Genomic DNA, 17,576 nt, shown 5'->3' on the forward strand with positions numbered 1-17,576 from the left:
CATCTCATCCTCTGTCGTGCCCTTCTCCTCCTGCCCCCAATCCCTCCCAGCATCAGAGTCTTTTCCAATGAGTCAACTCTTCACATGAGGTGACCAAAGTACTGGAGTTTCAGCTTTAGCATCATTCCTTCCAAAGAAATCCCAGGGTTGATCTCCTTCAGAATGGACTGGTTGGATCTCCTTGCAGTCCAAGGGACTCTCAAGAGTCTTCTCCAACACCACAGTTCAAAAGCATCAATTCTTCGGTGCTCAGCCTTCTTCACAGTCCAACTCTCACATCCATACATGACCACTGGAAAAACCATAGCCTTGACTAGACAGACCTTAGTTGGCAAAGTAATGTCTCTGCTTTTCAATATGCTATCTAGGTTTGTCATAAATAAATAAAGTAATAATAAAATAAAATAAAAAGTCATAAATAAATAAATAAATAGTCTGACACTGTTCCACTGTTTCCCTATTTCCCATGAAATGATGGGACCAGATGCCATGATCTTCGTTTTCTGAATGTTGAGCTTTAAGCCAACTTTTTCACTCTCCTCTTTCACTTTCATCAAGAGGCTTTTAGTTCCTCTTCACTTTCTGCCATAAGGGTGGTGTCATGTGCACAGCTGAGGTTATTGATATTTCTCCCGGCAATCTTGATTCCAGCCTGTGCTTCTTTACTTCAACTGAAATGCTGTGTAGCTAGGTCTGCCCGAGGTCTCGCGAGGTGACCCCGTTGCCCTGGTAACGAGTGCGGCGCGCCGCGAGGTGAAGGGCGTGGCGGGGGCTGCTCAACTGCAGTAGCGTTTTATCCAGTGTCGGGGCTGTTGGCGTCTGGGGCAGCGCTGCGGCTCCCGGCACGGAAAAGGCGGCTTGCCGGGCCGCGGAACGACTGACCTGGCCGGGAGACTCGGGGCGAGGGGGAGGTGGCCGCGACGGGACAGGGAAGTGCCGAGGGGGACAGTCCCTAAGGGGAAAGATAGCGCCCGAGAAAATGTGCCCTTCCCCCCACTGCTGGGTCGCGAAGTGAGTGTGGGAGGAACACTTGGGCCGCCCGGGAATTGTGGCTTCCCTGTCCTTCCAGCCGAGGAAGTTGTTCCTGCCCGCGGAAGGCCCCCGCACGTCTGGGCGGGGCGGTGCCGGCTGTGTCGCTTGTGAGGTAGAAGACGCGCGCGGAGGGAGCGCCGCTTAGATCCGCCTGTGTCTGTGGCGTCCCTGCCGCTCAGGTTTTACCCTGCAGCAGGTTGGTGCGCCTCATATTTTCACGTAAAAAGACAGAACCAAGATTTATGGAGAAGGAAATGGCAACCCACTCCAGTGTTCTTGCCTGGAGAATCCCAGGGACGGGGGAGCCTGGTGGGCTGCCGTCTATGGGGTCGCACAGAGTCGGACACGCCTGAAGCGACTTAGCAGCAGCAGGTTGGTGCGCCTCATATTTTCACGTAAAAAGAACCAAGATTTATACCAGTTTCAGTTCAGTTCAGTCGCTCAGTCGTGTCCGACTCTTTGCGACCCCATGAACCGCAGCACGCCAGGCCTCCCTTTCCATCAGCAACTCCCGGAGTTCACTCAGACTCACGTCCATCGAGTCGGTGAGGCCATTTTAGTTTTCCAAAATTGGAGTTGTGGTCCCCAAACGGAACCTGTAGTCTCTTACTGCTGAAGGTATCATCCATAAGACAGACTTCTCTGTTGTATTCGTAGTTTTTCCGCTGTGGAGCTTGGGCTTTATATAGTCCACGCTCGAAACACTTTGCTGAAAAGAGCGGCTTTATGTAGTCCACGCTCTAAAACCTATTTTGTAGAAAAGAGCGTAAACCAGTAGTTTCAAAATTAGTAAATTCCTTTAGTCTCTCAAAAATAGTAGACTCTTGACAAGCGATTTCTATTATTTCATTGTCTTTGCCATTTAAGAGAATACTCGCATAGGGAGGATTAATGGTCGTTGTCAGTACAGCCTTCTGATAACGATTGAAATTCCAGTAAGACTTAAACCGAATATTTAGAACGGACAGTATCTACAGAATATCAACCAAAATACAGAGAATAAAAGCCTATTTTCATTTGAAAAATTACGCAGAAAAAAATAACTATATTGTTGAAACTCAATGCCTGAATCAGTAATTGTAAATTTTCTTTGATTCATGCTTTTTAATTCCTCAGGCTCATTCTGAACTTTCTATCGCTGTATGATATTTAATTGTAAATAGAGGATGTAGATGATTTGGCTTTGTACCCTGAAAATTCCTTTTTCAGTTAAATTATTTACTGGTTTTTTCTTTTGTGTTTTTTGTCTGTAATAAAAATAGAAAATGTATTTAAATCTTTGAAAGTAAAGGTTTAATTAGCTGTGTCCTAATTTCCTTTATAGAGAAAACTTTTGTCACTATTAATTGAATATATTTGGGATAAACATTTTAATGTGTGCTTAAAAAGAAAACTGCCAAACAAGTTCCTTACAAATTGTTTTATAGCCGACGTACATAATAAAAGAAATTTTGAGCCAGATATTGGAAGAGATGTCAGAAGATTCAGAAAAGGAAGACTATTCAGACAGAACAATCAGTGATGAAGATGAATCAGTATGTTTTTCTCAACTTTATCCTACTTAAAACTTGTTATAAAATACAAATTCCCAGTAAAAATGTTATAAATTCAATTGACTAACAATCAATTGGATACTTAAATCACTTGTCACTGAAGTTGGGAAATAAATTGATTGAAAGCAAAGCTGTTACTGTGTGCAGTATGCCCTATGTAAAAAGAGAATCTATATTGGGGTTTTTTTTGAGAAAGTATTTTAGGTAAGACTTCTCTGAGTTATCTTAATAGTAGGACCTCCTATTTCTAAACCTGCTGTGTGTCACCGTAATAGGTTTCATGTGGCAGTGATGTAGCAAAAGTACATAGAGGAAGAAAGCCGGGAGGGGGGAAACAGTATCTCTTTCTAAACAAAATAGTTTAGCAGTAGTTAAAGATATTTCTTCTGGTTCCAGCACATATTTCTAAGAAATTCCCTTCACATTTTAGTAAAGTATAAATTATCTATGTAAGTTAAGGTCCCAAAATAAACTACGTAAATGAGGTATAATCCATTAAGTCCGCGGCTTTCTGGGTTTCTTGTCTTTCTTCCATTTTCCAGTTAATTTTATGTTGAATTTGAGTTGTTTTGCCAGGCTTATCAAGAATCTTTAAACTATTTCTTCTCTACAATCATTAATATGGCCTTGCCTGTGGAAGAAGAGAAATAAAAGATGAAAACTTTGTTTCAGGATATTCAAAGTGTTGGGTGATTTGAGACCAACAGCTGATAATAATCCTTTTTCGTTTGTTAAAGATTAATGACACACTCAGTTCTAAGCATTAAGATGTAAAATATTTCTGGATTGGAAAGCTGTTTTTAAAATAGAAATATTTTAAAATTCTCTTGTTTTAGGATGAGGATACCTTTATGAAGTTTGTAAATGAAGACATCCATCAGTGTGCACTTTTAACAGGTTTGAAATTATTCATATATTCTCCATTCTCTTTCTGATAAGACCTTAAGTAGATGAAAAATGAGAGAAAGCTAGAAAAAAAAGTCAGAATGAATAACACAGGAGTTATTATTCTGTTATTGGTAAGGAGAGATGTATTTTTAATAAAAAGTATTTTGGAGTTTGAACATTTTTTTTTAAATTGCAGTATAGGAGATTTACAATATTCTGTTTCAGGTATACAGAAAAATGACTCAGTTATATATATAATATATATAGTTTTTCACATTATTTTCCATTATAGATTATTAGAAGATAATGTAATTGCCTGTGTTATTCAGTAAAGCCTCGTTTTTATCTATTTTATGTATAGTAGGTTGTTAATCCCATACTCCTAATTTATCCCTCCCACTTCCTTTCCCCTGTGATAACCATAAATTTGTTTTCTGTGTCTATAAATCTGTATGTATTGAATTTTTTAGATTCCACATATAAACTATATTGACATTTGTCTTCCTCTGTCTAACTTACTTCACAGGTATTTTTAAAAATGATACAAGTGAACTTATTTACAAAACAGAAATAGACTGATAGATTTTTTAAAACAAACATGTTTACCACAGGAGAAATGTGGGGGAGGGGTAAATAAGGAACTTGGACTTACATACATACAGGTATAATGTTCTCAAGGTCCATCCATGTATTTTTGAGGTCCATATTGTTGCAAATGGCCATATCCCATTCATTTTTATGGCTGAGTAATATTTTATTATATATATATATGTGTTTATATACAATACATCTTAAATCAGTCATCTATTGATGGGGACTTGGGTAGCTTCCAAGTCTAGGCTATTGTAAATAGTGCTGCTATGAACATTGGGATACATGTCTCTTTTTTAATTAGAGTTTTAGTTATTTCTGGATATAAATCCCAGGAATGGGATTGCTGGATCATATGGCAGTTCTATTTTTAGCTTTTTAAGAAACTTCCATACTGTTTTCCATAGTGGCTGCACCAATTTACATTCCTACCAACAGTGTATAAGCGTTCCCTTTTCTCCACACCTTCTCCAGCTTTATTCTTTGCAGACTTTTTGATAGTCATTGTGACCTGTGTTAGGAGATAACCTCATCGTTCTTTTGATTTACATTTCCCTAATATTATCAGTGGTGAGCCTCTTTTCCTGTGCCTGTTGGCCATCTCTGTGTCTTCTTTGGAAAAATATCTATTTAAGTATTCTGTTCATTTTTTGGCTAGATTGTTTGGGGTTCTTTTTGTTTGTTTTAAAATTTTATTGGAATATTTTATTGGAAAATTTTATTGGAATAAAATTTTATTGGAATTGATTTACAGTGTTGTGTTAGTATCAGGTGTGCAACAAAGTGATTCAGTAATACATATACATATATTCATTTCTTTTTCAGATCCTTTTCTCATAAAGTTTATTACAGAATATTGAGTAGAATTCCTTGTGTTATACAGTAGATCCTTGCTGGTTATCTATCTTACACATGGTGCGGTCTGTGCAAGTTTCTTATTTATCCCTCCCCCACAACATTTCCCCTGTGATTACCATGTTTGTTTTCAAAATCTATCAGTCTATTTCTGTTTCATGAATAAGTTTGTATCATTTTTAAAAATTAGATTCCATATATTGGTGATACATATGATATTTGTCTTTGTCCGACTTACTTCACTTAGTATAATAATATCTAGGTCCATCCATGTTGCTACAAATGACATTATTTTGTTCTTTTTTATAGCTGAGTGGTATTCCATTGTATATATGTACCACATCTTATCCATTCCTCTGTTGATGGACATTTAGTTTGCTGTCATGTCTTGGCTATTGTAAATAGTACTGAAATGAACATTGGGGTGCATTATCTTTTCGAATTATGGTCTTCTCTGCATATATGCCCAGGAGTGGGATTGCCAGATCATGATGTTGTTGTTGTCCAGTAACTAAGTTCAGTTACTAAGTCCAACTCTTTGTGACCCCATGGACTAAGCCTGCCAGGCTTCCTTGTCCTTCACTACCTCCCAGGGTTTGCTCAAATTCATGTCCATTGAGTTGATGATGCTATCTAACCATGTCATTCTCTGCCACCCACTTCTCCTTTTGCATTCAGTCTTTCCCAGCATCAAAGTCTTTTCCAATGGGTTGACTCTGCATCAGGTAGCCAAAGTATTGGCGCTTCAGCTTCAGTCCTTCCAATGAATATTCAGGGTTGATTTCCTTTAGGATTGACTGGCTTGATCTCCTTGCAGTTGAATGGATTCTCAAAACTCTTCTCTAAAAAAAAAAAAAACAAACAAAAAAAACTCTTCTCTAATACAATTTAAAAGCATCAGTTCTTTGATGCTCAGCTTTCTTTATGGTCCAACTCTCATATCCATATTGACTACTGGAAAAACCATAGCTTTGACTAGATGGACCTTTGAGGGCAAAGTGATGTCTTTGCTTTTTAATACGCTGTCTAGGTTTGTCATAGCTTTCCTTCCAAGGAGCAAGTCTTTTAATTTCATGGCTGTAGTCACTATCTGGAGTGTTCTTGGAGCCCAAGAAAATAAAATCTGTCACTGTTCCACTTTTCCGCTTCAATTTGCCATGAAGTGATGGGACTGGATGCCATGATCTTAGTTTTCTGAATGTTGAGTTTTAAGCCAGCTTTTTCACTCTCCTCTTTCACCCTTATCAAGAGGCTCTTTAGTTCCTCTGCATTTTCTGCTATTAGAGTAGTATCATCTGCATATCTGAGGTTGTTAATATTTCTTCTGTCATTCTTGATTCCAGCTTGTGATTCATCCAACCTGTCATTTTGCATGATGTACTCTGCATGTGTGCATGCTAAATCATGTGTGCTAAGTCACTTGAGTCATGTCTAACTCTTTGCAACCCTGTGGACTGTAGCCCACCAGGTTCCTCTATCCATGGGATTCACGCAAGAATGCTGGAGTGGGTTGCCATGCTCTTCTCCAGAAGATCTTCCTGACCCAGGGATGAAACTCACATCTTACAGTCTCCTGCATTGGCAGGCAGGTTCTGTACCACTGGCACATATAAGTTAAATAAACAGGGTGATAATATGCAGCCTTACCATACTCCTTTCCCAATTTTGAACCAATCAGTCATTCCATGTAAGGTTCTAACTGTTGCTTCTTGACCCTCATACAGATTTCTCAGGAGACAAGTAAGGTGATTTGGTATCCCCATCTCTTTAAGAATTTTCCAGTTTATTGTTATCTACACAGTCAATGGCTTTAGTGTAATCAATGAAGTAGATGTTTTTCTGGAAATCCCTTGCTTTCTTTATGATCCAGTGAATTTTGGCAGTTTGATCTCTGGTTCCTCTGCCTCTTCGAAACCCAGCTTATACATCTAGAAGTTCTCAGTTCGTGTACTGCTGAAGCCTAGCTTGAAGGATTTTGAGCATAATCTTACTGGCATGTGAAATGAGCACTAATTGTGCAGTACTTTGAACATTCTTTGGTACTGTCCTTCTTTGGAATTGAAATGAAAACTGAGCTTTTCCAGCCCTTTGGCCACTGCTGAGTTTTCTAAAAATGCTGACATAGTGAATGAAGCTCTTTAACAGCATCATCTTTTAGGATTAGCTGGAATTCTATCACCTCCCCTAGCTTTGTTCATGGCACTGCTTCCTAAGGCCCACTAGACTTCACATTCCAGGATGTCTGGCTCTAGGTGAGTGAGTGACCACACCATCATGGTTATCTGGGTCATTAATACATTTTTTTGTATAGTTCTTCTGTGTATTCTTGCCACCTCTTCTTAATACCTTCTGCTGCTGTTAGGTCCTTGCCATTTCTGTCATTTATTGTGCTGTCCTTGCATGAAATGTTCCCTTTATATCTCCAGTTTTCTTGAAGAGCTCTCTAAGTCTTTCCCATTCTGTTGTTTTCTTCTGCTTTCTTGCAGTGTTCGTTTAAGGTCACCTTATCTCTCCTTACTATTCTGCTCCATTTTTTCTAAGGGATTCTTGCCCACAGTAGTAGACATAATGGTCACCTGAATTAAGTTCACTCATTCCCATCCATTTTAGTTTACTGATTCCTAAGATGCTGATGTTCACTCTTGCCATCTCCTTCTTCACCATGTGGACCTAATATTCCAGATTCCTATGCAATATTGCTCTTTACAGCATACGACTTTACTTTCACCATCACACACATCCGCAGCTGAGTGTTGTTTCTGCTTTGGCCTGCTGCTTCATTCTTTCTGGAGCTATTAGTAATTGCCCTAGGCTCTTCCCCAGTAGTATATTGGACACCTCTGAACCTGACAGGCTCACCTTCCAATGTTGTATCTTTTTGCCTTTTCATACTGTCCATGGGTTTCTCCAGGCAAGAATACTGGATGGAGTGGTTTGTCATTCTGTCCTCTAGTGGACCACGTTTTATCAGAACTCTCCACTATGACCCATCTGTATTGGGTGGCCCTGCACTGCATGGCTCATAGCTTCTTTGGGTTATTCAAGCTCCTTCTTCAGGACAAGGCTGTGATCTGTGAAGGGATGCTTGATCATACGGTGGTTCTATTTTTAGTTTTTTATCTCTTCAAGAAAATTAGTGATACCAAGGGAACATTTCATGCAAAGATGGTCACAGTAAAGGACAGGAATGGTATAGACCTAACAGAGGCAGAAGATGTTAAGAACAGCTGGTAGAAATACACAGAAGAACTATAGAAAAAAGATCTTCATGACCCAGATAACCATGATGGTGTGATCACTCACCTAAAGCCAGACATCCTGGAATGTGAAGTCAAATGGGCCTTAGGAAGCATCACCACAAACAAAGCTAGTAGAGTTGATGGAATTCCAGTTGAGCTCTTTCAAATCCTAAAAGATGATGCTGTAAAAGTGCTCCACTCAATATGCCAGCAAATTTGGAAAACTCAGCAGTGGCCACAGGACTGGAAAAGGTCAGTTTTCATTCCAATCCCAAAGAAAGGAAATGCCAAAGAATGTTCAAACTACCACACAATTGCACTTATCTCACACACTAGCAGTCCATGGGGTTGTGAAGGGTCAGACACGACTGAATGATTTCACTTTCACTTTTCACTTTCATGCACTGGAGAAGGAAATGGCAACCCACTCCAGTGTTCTTGCCTGGAGAATCCCAAGGATGGGGGAGCCTGGTAGGCTGTCGTCTATGGGGTCGCACAGAGTCGGACATGACTGAAGCGACTTAGTAGCAGCAGCAGCAGCAGCACATGCCAGCAAAGTAATGCTTAAAATTCTCCAAGTGAGGCTCCAAAAGTATGTGAACCATGAACTTCCAGATGTTCAAGCTGATTTTAGCAAAGGCCGAGGAACCAGAGGTCAAATTACCAACATCCACTGGATCATTGAAAAAGCAAGAGAGTTCCAGAAAAACATCTATTTCTGCTTTATTGACTATGCCAAAGCCTTTGACTGTGTGGATCACAATAAAATGTGGAAAATTCTGAAAGAGATGGGAATACCAGACCACCATCTGCAGTGATTTTGGAGCCCCAAAAAATAAAGTCAGCCACTGTTTCCCCATCTATTTGCCATGAAGTGATGGAACCAGAGGCCATGATCTTCGTTTTCTGAATGTTGAGTTTTAAGCTAACTTTTTCACTCTCATCTTTTCACTTTCATCAAGAGGCTTTTTAATTCTTCCTCACTTTCTGCCATAAGTGTGGTGCCATCTGCATATCTGAGGTTATTGATATTTCTCCTGGCAATTTTGATTCCATCTTGTGCTTCATCCAGCCCAGAATTTTGCATGATATATTCTGCATATAAGTTAAATAAGCAGGGTGACAATATACAGCCTTGAAGTACTCCTTTCCTGATTTGGAACCAGTCTGTTGTTCAATGTCCAGTTCTAACTGATGCTTCTTGACCTGCATACAGCACCATCTGCTCTCTCATTTTTGGGCTCCAAAATCACTGCAGATGGTGACTGTAGCCATGAAATTAAATGACGCTTGCTCCTTGGAAGGGAAGTCATGACCAATCTAGATAGCATATTCAAAAGCAGAGACATTACTTTGCCAACAAAGGTCCATCTAGTTCAAAGCTATGGTTTTTCCAGTAGTCATGTATGGATGTGTGTGTTGGACTGTAAAGAAAGCTGAGTGCCGAAGAATTGATGCTGTTGAACTGTGGTGTTGGAGAAGACTCTTGAGAGTCCCTTGGACTGCAAGGAGATCAAACCAGTCAATCCTAAAGGAAATCAATCTTAAATATTCATTGGAAGGACTGATGCTGAAGCTGAAGCTCCAATACTTTGGCCACCTGATGTGAAGAGCTGACTCACTGGAAGAAGACTGATGCTGGGAAAGATTGAAGGCTGGAGGAGAAGGGTATGACAGAAGATGAGGTAGTTGGATGGCATCACCGACTCAATGGGCATGAGTTTGAGCAAGCTCCGTGAGTTGATGAAGGACAGGGAAGCCTGGCGTGCTGCAGTCCATGGGGTCGCAAAGAGTCAGACATGACTGATCAGCTGAACTGAGGCTAGATTGCCAGAATGCAAGATGCTGAGCAGACCTTTCTGATAGAAACCTCAGGATACCTCTAGAAGTGTGGATATCCCTCTACCTCCTGGGGAAGACTGGCCCAGACTCAAGAGACACTGTCCACAAAGAGATTGATGTGTTTTAATTTATGGGGGATTGTTTGTGGTGTAGAATAAAGGCTCGAAGCTTAAGCCAAAGCCATGTCTGAGTGATTAGGGCACAGGAAAAGGAAGTGAACACCTCCATCATGCCCTCTGCAGCCCACCAAGCCTGCTCCTTGGGTTGGGGTGGGCCCAGTCTCAGAGGCCTGAACATAGTTTCCTATGATCCAAAAACTGACAGAGATTTACAGAAGAGTCAAGAAATGAAAACAGTCCCATGTTTACTACAGAATAAAGAAGCAGCTCATCCCTGCTGTCTTAGATGAGTAAGCAAAAATCAATGCAGGGAGTTTCTGTAATTCTAACATCTCTCTTTAGCATATAATCACATAAATTATGGGCTTCCTTGGCAGCCCAGACCATAAAGAATCTTGACTGTATTGCAGGAGACCCAGGTTCAATCCCTGGGTCAGGAAGATCCATTTTGAATTTATTTTTGTGTATGGTGTTAGAGAACTTTCTAATTTCATTCTTTTACATGTAGCTGTCCGGTTTTCCCAGCACAACTTATTGAAAGATTGTGTTTTCTTTATTGTATATTCTTGCCTCCTTTGTCACAGATTAATTGACCATAAGGGTAGGGGCTTATTTCTGGGTTTTCTGTCTTTTTCCATTGATGTACATGTTTATTTTTGTGCCAGTTGTTGTTCAGTCGCTAAGTCATATCTGAAGCTTTGTGACCTCATAGACTGTAGCATGCCAGGCTCCTCTGTCCTCCACTATTTCCCGGAGTTTGCTCATATTTCATGTCCACTGAGTCAGTGATACTATCTAACCATTGCATCCTCTGTTGTCCCCTTCTTGTATTGCCTTCAGTCTTTCCCAGCATCAGCGTTTTGTGCCAGTACCATACTGATTTGTAGTATAGTCTAAAGTCAGGGAGCCTGATTCCTCTACCTCCATTTTTCTTTCTCAGGATTGCTTTGGCTATTTGGGGTCTTTTGTGTTTCCATACAAACTGAAAAAAGTTATTGTCTAGTTCTGTGAAAAACTCCATTGGTAATTTGATAGGGATTGCACTGAATCTGTAGATTGCCTTGGGTAGTAGTATAGTCATTTTGACAAGATTGATCCTTCTGATCCAAAAACATCATATATCTTTCCATCTATTTGTGTCATCTATTTCTTTCATAAGTGTCTGATATTAATAATTTTCAGAGTACAGGTCTTTTGTCTCCTTTGGTAGGTTATTATTTTTGATGTGATGGTAATGGAATTGTTTCATTAATTTCTCTTTCTGATTTCTCATTGTTAGTGTGTAGGAATTTCCGCAAGATATTTCTGTGTGTTAATTTTGTATACTGCAACTTTACCAAATTCATTGAGTTCTAGTACTTCTCTGGTAGCATATTTAGGATTTTCTTTCTATAGCATTGTTTCTTTAGCATTTTTATAACTTCCTTTTTGAACTTGCAGCTTGGTCACTTGACCCCTTGATAAGTGAAGAGGTGTGATTGGTTTCGTAGTGTCTAGAGGCTGTGCTCCATGTAGGCTAGGGTTCCTCTTTCTTTGTGGTCGTCACTGCCTAGTTGGGTTCTGTCTGCTCCCCAGTTTTTGGAGTAGAAGTGCTGAGGGTTGGGTTGGAAAAGGCTCCATTACCTTTGAGTGTTTGCCCCTTCCTAAAGGAGGTGATTGCGGAAGCTAGTGTGCTCCTGAGGTCACAGTGCACCTGTGCATCACTTGGGTAAGTATCACAGTTCCTCTCAGAAGCAGCTCAAAGTCATATCCCTTTGTCCATTGTGTTTGTCCCAGATACAGTACAGGGCTGTGGTGTGGAGTAGACTGGGGCCGGGGACGTGGACATTGTGGCTGCAGGAATTGAGGTGGCTCTGCTGCTACCTTGTGACCTGGGCTGCCTCTCTGGCACACTTCTCCCTGGACCTGTCTGCCCCACATCTGGCGCTGAGCTGCAGTGGGGTGGACGGAGCCCGAGTGCAGTCACTGGGAAACAAGCTGTGGCATATTCTTGACCATGGCCTGTGCACCCAAGGTTTAGCACTTAGCTGCTTCACACATTCTTGTGGCACTGCCTAGTGTGTACACAGTGGTCTTCACAGCTCTGCCTGCATCACACCCAGGCACCCTGGTATGATTCTGTGTAGTTAGACGAAATCTTTGCCCTTATCTGATGCCAGGTTGTGGTATGCAGTGAGTGGGGACAGGGTGCTCACCCCTTCGGTTTGGGAAGTGCAGCAAGGCAGCGGCTGCCAGTGCAAGGCAGAGCTGCCAGCTCCACCCAGTCAACCAACTCACGTGCACCCCTCACAGGAAGAGTCTAGGTTCCTCCAGCCCTTTTCTCCGTCTCAGTGGATTTCCCAGCAGGCAAGGGGGCTTGTCTCCTTGTGCAGGACCCAGGACAGGGATGCCCTGATTGTGAGTCTGTCTGCTCCCTCCCCAGGGTAAGGGTCTGCCCACGCAACATTCTCTTCCTTACAGATCCCTCTCAGAGGCACAAGTCCTACCTGACTTGGTGCCCTTTTTATCTGTCTTCCCAGGTTACATGAAGGTCTTTCTTGCTGCTTTAGTTATATCGGAGACCTTCTGCCAGTTTCCAGTTAGTTTTCTCTGAGAATTGTGCCACATGGAGGTTTTCTTAAATGTATTTGTTGGGAGGGGTGAGCACCTCATGGTCCTATTTTGTCATCTTGATCTTCCCCTGAAGTTCAAACTTTTAAGGTTTGTTTGATTTTTATATAAACTAAATGAAAGTGGTCATTATAGAGGACTTCACCTAACATAAGAATTTACCTTGACATTTTGCATTTTTTTTTTTTTCTGGCCATGCTGTGTGGTGGCATGCAGGATCTTAGTTCCCTGACCAGGGATCCAAACCATGCCCCCTGCATTGGGAGCATAGTCTTAACCACTGGAATGCCAGGGAAGTCCACCTTGACGTTTCTTTAAATAATTAGTCCTTTAAATGCAACTACAATATGATTCAAATTTTAATTTTCCTAAACATTATGTTTTGAAAATACATCCTTATGTAAAATGAAGTACGCCTGTGTGAAGAGTTTCTATAATAAAGTCATTCATTTGCAAACGTACATGTATATGACCATCTTGATGTATACTTGATTTTTTAAATTTTTACTCTGTTTTAGAGTACTTTCAAATATACATTAAAATATTTCTTCTAAATATTCACATATCAGAGATATTCTGAAATTGAAGATAAGGTTTTTATCTCTATTTGATCATTTTCACCACCATCCTAAAACAGATCTTCCTTTTTGAGATAACCACTGTTCTCAGTTTGGTATGTACCCTTCTAGACCTTTGTCTTTTCATTTGTATACATACCTATACCCATACTCATAGAAAATTTATAGTACTATTTTGCAGACTTCTTCCCCCACATTTTTCTCTTTAAAATTTTGCCTATCTGTTGGAAGAAAGACGGTAACTCACTATTTTAGCTAACGTTTTCTTGATTGCTACAGAAATTGAGAATTGTTTCCTATGCTTGAGTATTTATATTCTACCTTGTTATGAATTGCCCATTCATAATGATTCTTTGTTAACTTTGTTTACATTGTTTCTGTTACTTAGAATTATTTTGATGTTAAATTTGTTGTTACTTATTTATGGCTCTTTATTTTTATACCTGTTTAAAAGCTACAAAGACCTTCTCTATGCCAAGATCATGAATATCATCTTCTAAATTTCCTCTAAGTCCTTTTACCTACTTGTTTGAATTTTTATATTTAATTTCTGTATGAATTTACAAAATAGTGAGAGGTACAAATCTAATTTTATTTTCTTAGTCATAAATTGGTACCTTGTCATTTTTGAGTCATACTGTAAATTAGACAAAATATCCTCTATTCACACAGTGGAATGCTAGATGGTTAATAACTGTTGGATAAATGGATCCAAGTAAAAGTTCTGAGAAGTAGCAAGGGAAGGTATTATTATCCCTTATTTGCATATAGTAAGATTTATGTTCAAAGAGGCTGATTGGCCAACCAAAATCATATAAAAACAGAGTGGTAGAATAGAACTCAGTTTGTCTGACTCCTAGTCCAATTGATATATCTGCTGCTGCTGCTACTAAGTTGCTTCAGTCATGTCCGACTCTGTGCGACCCCATAGACGGCAGCCCATTAGGCTCCTCTGTCCACAGGAGTCTCCAGGCAAGAATACTGGAGTGGGTTGCCATTGGTATATCTGCTATTGTACAAAAAATAGCCAAAAATTAAATCTAAAAACCCACATTTCAGAGGTGAAAGAGCAAAGAAGTCAGTGAGAAAAAATGGAGAACCAAGTATGTGGAAAACAGAAGAAAACTAGGAAGTGTAGCATCATTAAAAAAACAAGGGAACAGAGCTTAAAGAGGTATGATTATCAACATCACATTGATGGTCCATAATTATCCCATAAAAAGATGGCCACTGCATTACCTACTTGGAACAACCTCATTGTACTTTATGCAAATATGTTCCTGGGGTTATATCACATAATGACCCTGAAATGAGAATTGAGAAGTTGTATCAGAGTTCACTTGCAAGCTCTGAGAATATAGTTCTAGTAGGTGGTCAGGAATTAAGGTCAGTGTGTGTCTTTTAATGCATTAAACAAATGTTGCAGCCCTGGTGGCTCAGAGGTTAAAGCGTCTGCCTGCACCTGCCCGCATTGCGGGAGACCTGGGTTTGATTCCCGGGTCGGGAAGATCCCCTGGAGGAAGAAATGGCAACCCACTCCAGTATTCTTGCCTGGAAAATCCCATGGACAGAGGAGCTGCTGGGCTGCAGTCCACGGGGTCACAAAGAATCGGACACGACTGAGCGACTTCACTTCACTTCACTTCAGTTTGATTAAGTTTAAGAAGGCTTAACCATAGACAGTTTGCTAGAAAAATTGTAAGAAACAGGTATTTTGGGGGTAGCAGTGAGAATTTAGCATAAATTAATAGCATATAAGGCCAACAGATATTTTCTAGCTATTGCGAAAATTATTTTAAAATTTCATTAATCTTTTATTTTTTTAAATGCCATGAAATATAACATTTTATAACAATATCCACAAGTATTCATAAATTAATGTTATTAGAAAAAAGACTATGTAAAATAATTATAGGAATTGGGGTTTATCCTTCTTATCACTCATGATTGTGTTTGAATCCTTTTTCAGCTGACTCTATTAGTGACCCATTTTTCCCCCGGACTACACAGATACTATTGGAATATCAGCTAGGGAGATGGGTGCCACGTCTTCGTAAACCACGAGATTTATATGGTGTCTCGTCTTCTGGTCCGCTGAGCCCAACACGGTGGCCATACCACTGTGAGGTCATTGATGAAAAAATCGAACATATTGGTATGTTCTTAGCAAGTTTTGGGGATTCAAACATTGGCAGACTTACTGTGCCAAACCTGACTTCAGTAAAAACACTCTTGGTATTAAATAGTATGTTCCAGCAGAAATATAACACAAACCATGTATATAATTTATAATTTTTTGGTAGCTAAACATTTAAAAAGATAAAGTGAAATCGACTTCAAAATATATTTTATTTATTCCAAATATATTTAAAATATTTTGCATTTTTTAATGTGAAGTCTTTGAACTCTAGTCTATATTTATACTTACTTTTCAATTCAATTCCATTTTTTCCACATCCTCGTCAACACTATCTTTTGGTTTTTGGATAATAGCCAAAAAGTAGTCAACTTAAAAAAGTAGTCACAACCTAGAAGGTGAGAGTTTTGCTTTATTTGGTGGGAATTTTTTAGGACTTCAGGCTCGGGAGACAGCATCTCTAGTAACCCTGAGACAGCTGTTCCAAGAAATCAGGGGGAGGAGTCTGCTTATATAGAAGTTTGCAGCAAGGGGCAGGTAGTCTAAACATCAAAAGATTATTGTTAATTAAGGAAAACCAGATTATTTCAAGAAATTTAGCACTTTTCTATGTATGGGCTTAGTGAGATCATTTTCTTACTGAAATTCTATGTATGGGCTTACTGAAATCATTTTTATATTGAAATCATTTTCTAAGTCTGGGCTTATTGATATCACTCCTTTCTTATGCATCTCAGCTATCTGGGGCCAGCATCCTGCAATTTGATTACTCAAATCCTTAGTTCCTCGCTGTGACATCGTTGTGAATTGATAGGGCAGAAAATACTCCATTTCTCCATACCATCCTAACATGTATAAGATGATGTCTTACTGTGGCTTTGATTTTCAATTCTCCAAAGATTTTTGATGTTGACAATGCAATCTTTATCAAAATTTTACAATGGTATTTTTTTATAGAAATAATAAACAACTCTAAATTCAGATGGAACCACAAAAGGCCATACATAGACATATCAGTCTTGAGAAAGAAGAACAAAGCTGTAGACATCACACATTCTGATTTCAAAATATATTACCAAAAAACTACAGTAACCAAAACAGTATGTCACTGGCATAAGGACACAAATACAGGCCTATGGAACAGAATTGTTGTTGTTTAGTTACTAAGTCATGTCTAACTCTTTGCGACTCCATGGACTATAGCCTGTCAGGCTCTTCTGTCCATGGGATTTCCCAGGCAAGAATACTGGAGTGGGTTGCCATTTCCTTCCTCCAGGGGATCTTCCCCACCCAGGAATCAAACTTGTGTCTCCTGTATTGGCAGGCAGATTCAGACTCCAGAAATAAATCCATGCATATATGCCAACTGATATTTAATAAGAGTGCCAAGAATCCACAATGGGGGAGAGAGAGTCTATTTAAAAATGTTGAGAAAATTGGATGTCAACATGCAAAGTAATGAAATTGGGACTTTATCTTATAAAAAATCAACTTAAAACAGACTAAAGACAAACTTAAGGTCTGAAACTGTAAAACTGCTAGAAAAAAAGGAGGAGGAAGCTTCATGACATTGTTCTTGGCAGTGATATCATGGGTATGACAGGAAAAACACAGGCAACAAAAGCAAAAAGAGACAAATGGAAATATACATCAAACTAAAAAGCTTCTGCACCCAAAGGAAATAATCAAAATAGTGAAAAGGCAGCTTGTGGAATGAGGAAAAATATTTGCAAAACATATCTGATAAGGGTTAATCCCTTGTGGCTGAACTGGTAAAGAATCTGCCTGCAATGTGGAAGACCTGGGTTTGATCCCTGGGTTGGGAAGGAGGCTACCCACTCCAGTATTCTGGCCTGGAGAATTCCATGCAGAGAGTAGGACACAACTGAGCGACTTTCGCATCACAAAATCTCTAAAATATATAAGAATTGCTGTAGCTTAATAAGAGAATAATAACCAGACTAAAAAAGATGGGCTAAGAATTTAAATAGAAATACAAATGAACAATAAGTATATTTACTGATTTTTATGTGAACTGTTTGATAAAAATACTTTGCCCATTTTGTTATTGGTTGTACTTTTCCTTTTCTTGGTCTGTAAATGCTACCTACATATTCAGGAGGTTGGCTTGC

General features: G+C 39.6%; 1 protein-coding gene across 1 annotated transcript in view; it reads left to right on the forward strand.

Moving 5' to 3' along the window:
* Positions 1-784: 784 nt before the first annotated feature.
* AGBL3 (AGBL carboxypeptidase 3) overlaps positions 785-17,576 on the forward strand; it is a 101,388-nt gene continuing 84,596 nt past the window's right edge. The window contains exons 1-4 of the mRNA XM_060414888.1: positions 785-1,228; positions 2,460-2,567; positions 3,422-3,482; positions 15,277-15,462. Of these exons, the coding sequence (XP_060270871.1) occupies positions 2,505-2,567; positions 3,422-3,482; positions 15,277-15,462 (310 nt within the window). The 5' untranslated portion in view covers positions 785-1,228; positions 2,460-2,504. The remainder of the gene's footprint in view (positions 1,229-2,459; positions 2,568-3,421; positions 3,483-15,276; positions 15,463-17,576) is intronic.

This window comes from Ovis aries, chromosome 4 (genome assembly GCF_016772045.2).
Source record: "Ovis aries strain OAR_USU_Benz2616 breed Rambouillet chromosome 4, ARS-UI_Ramb_v3.0, whole genome shotgun sequence".
In the NCBI taxonomy this organism is placed as follows: Eukaryota; Metazoa; Chordata; class Mammalia; order Artiodactyla; family Bovidae; genus Ovis; species Ovis aries.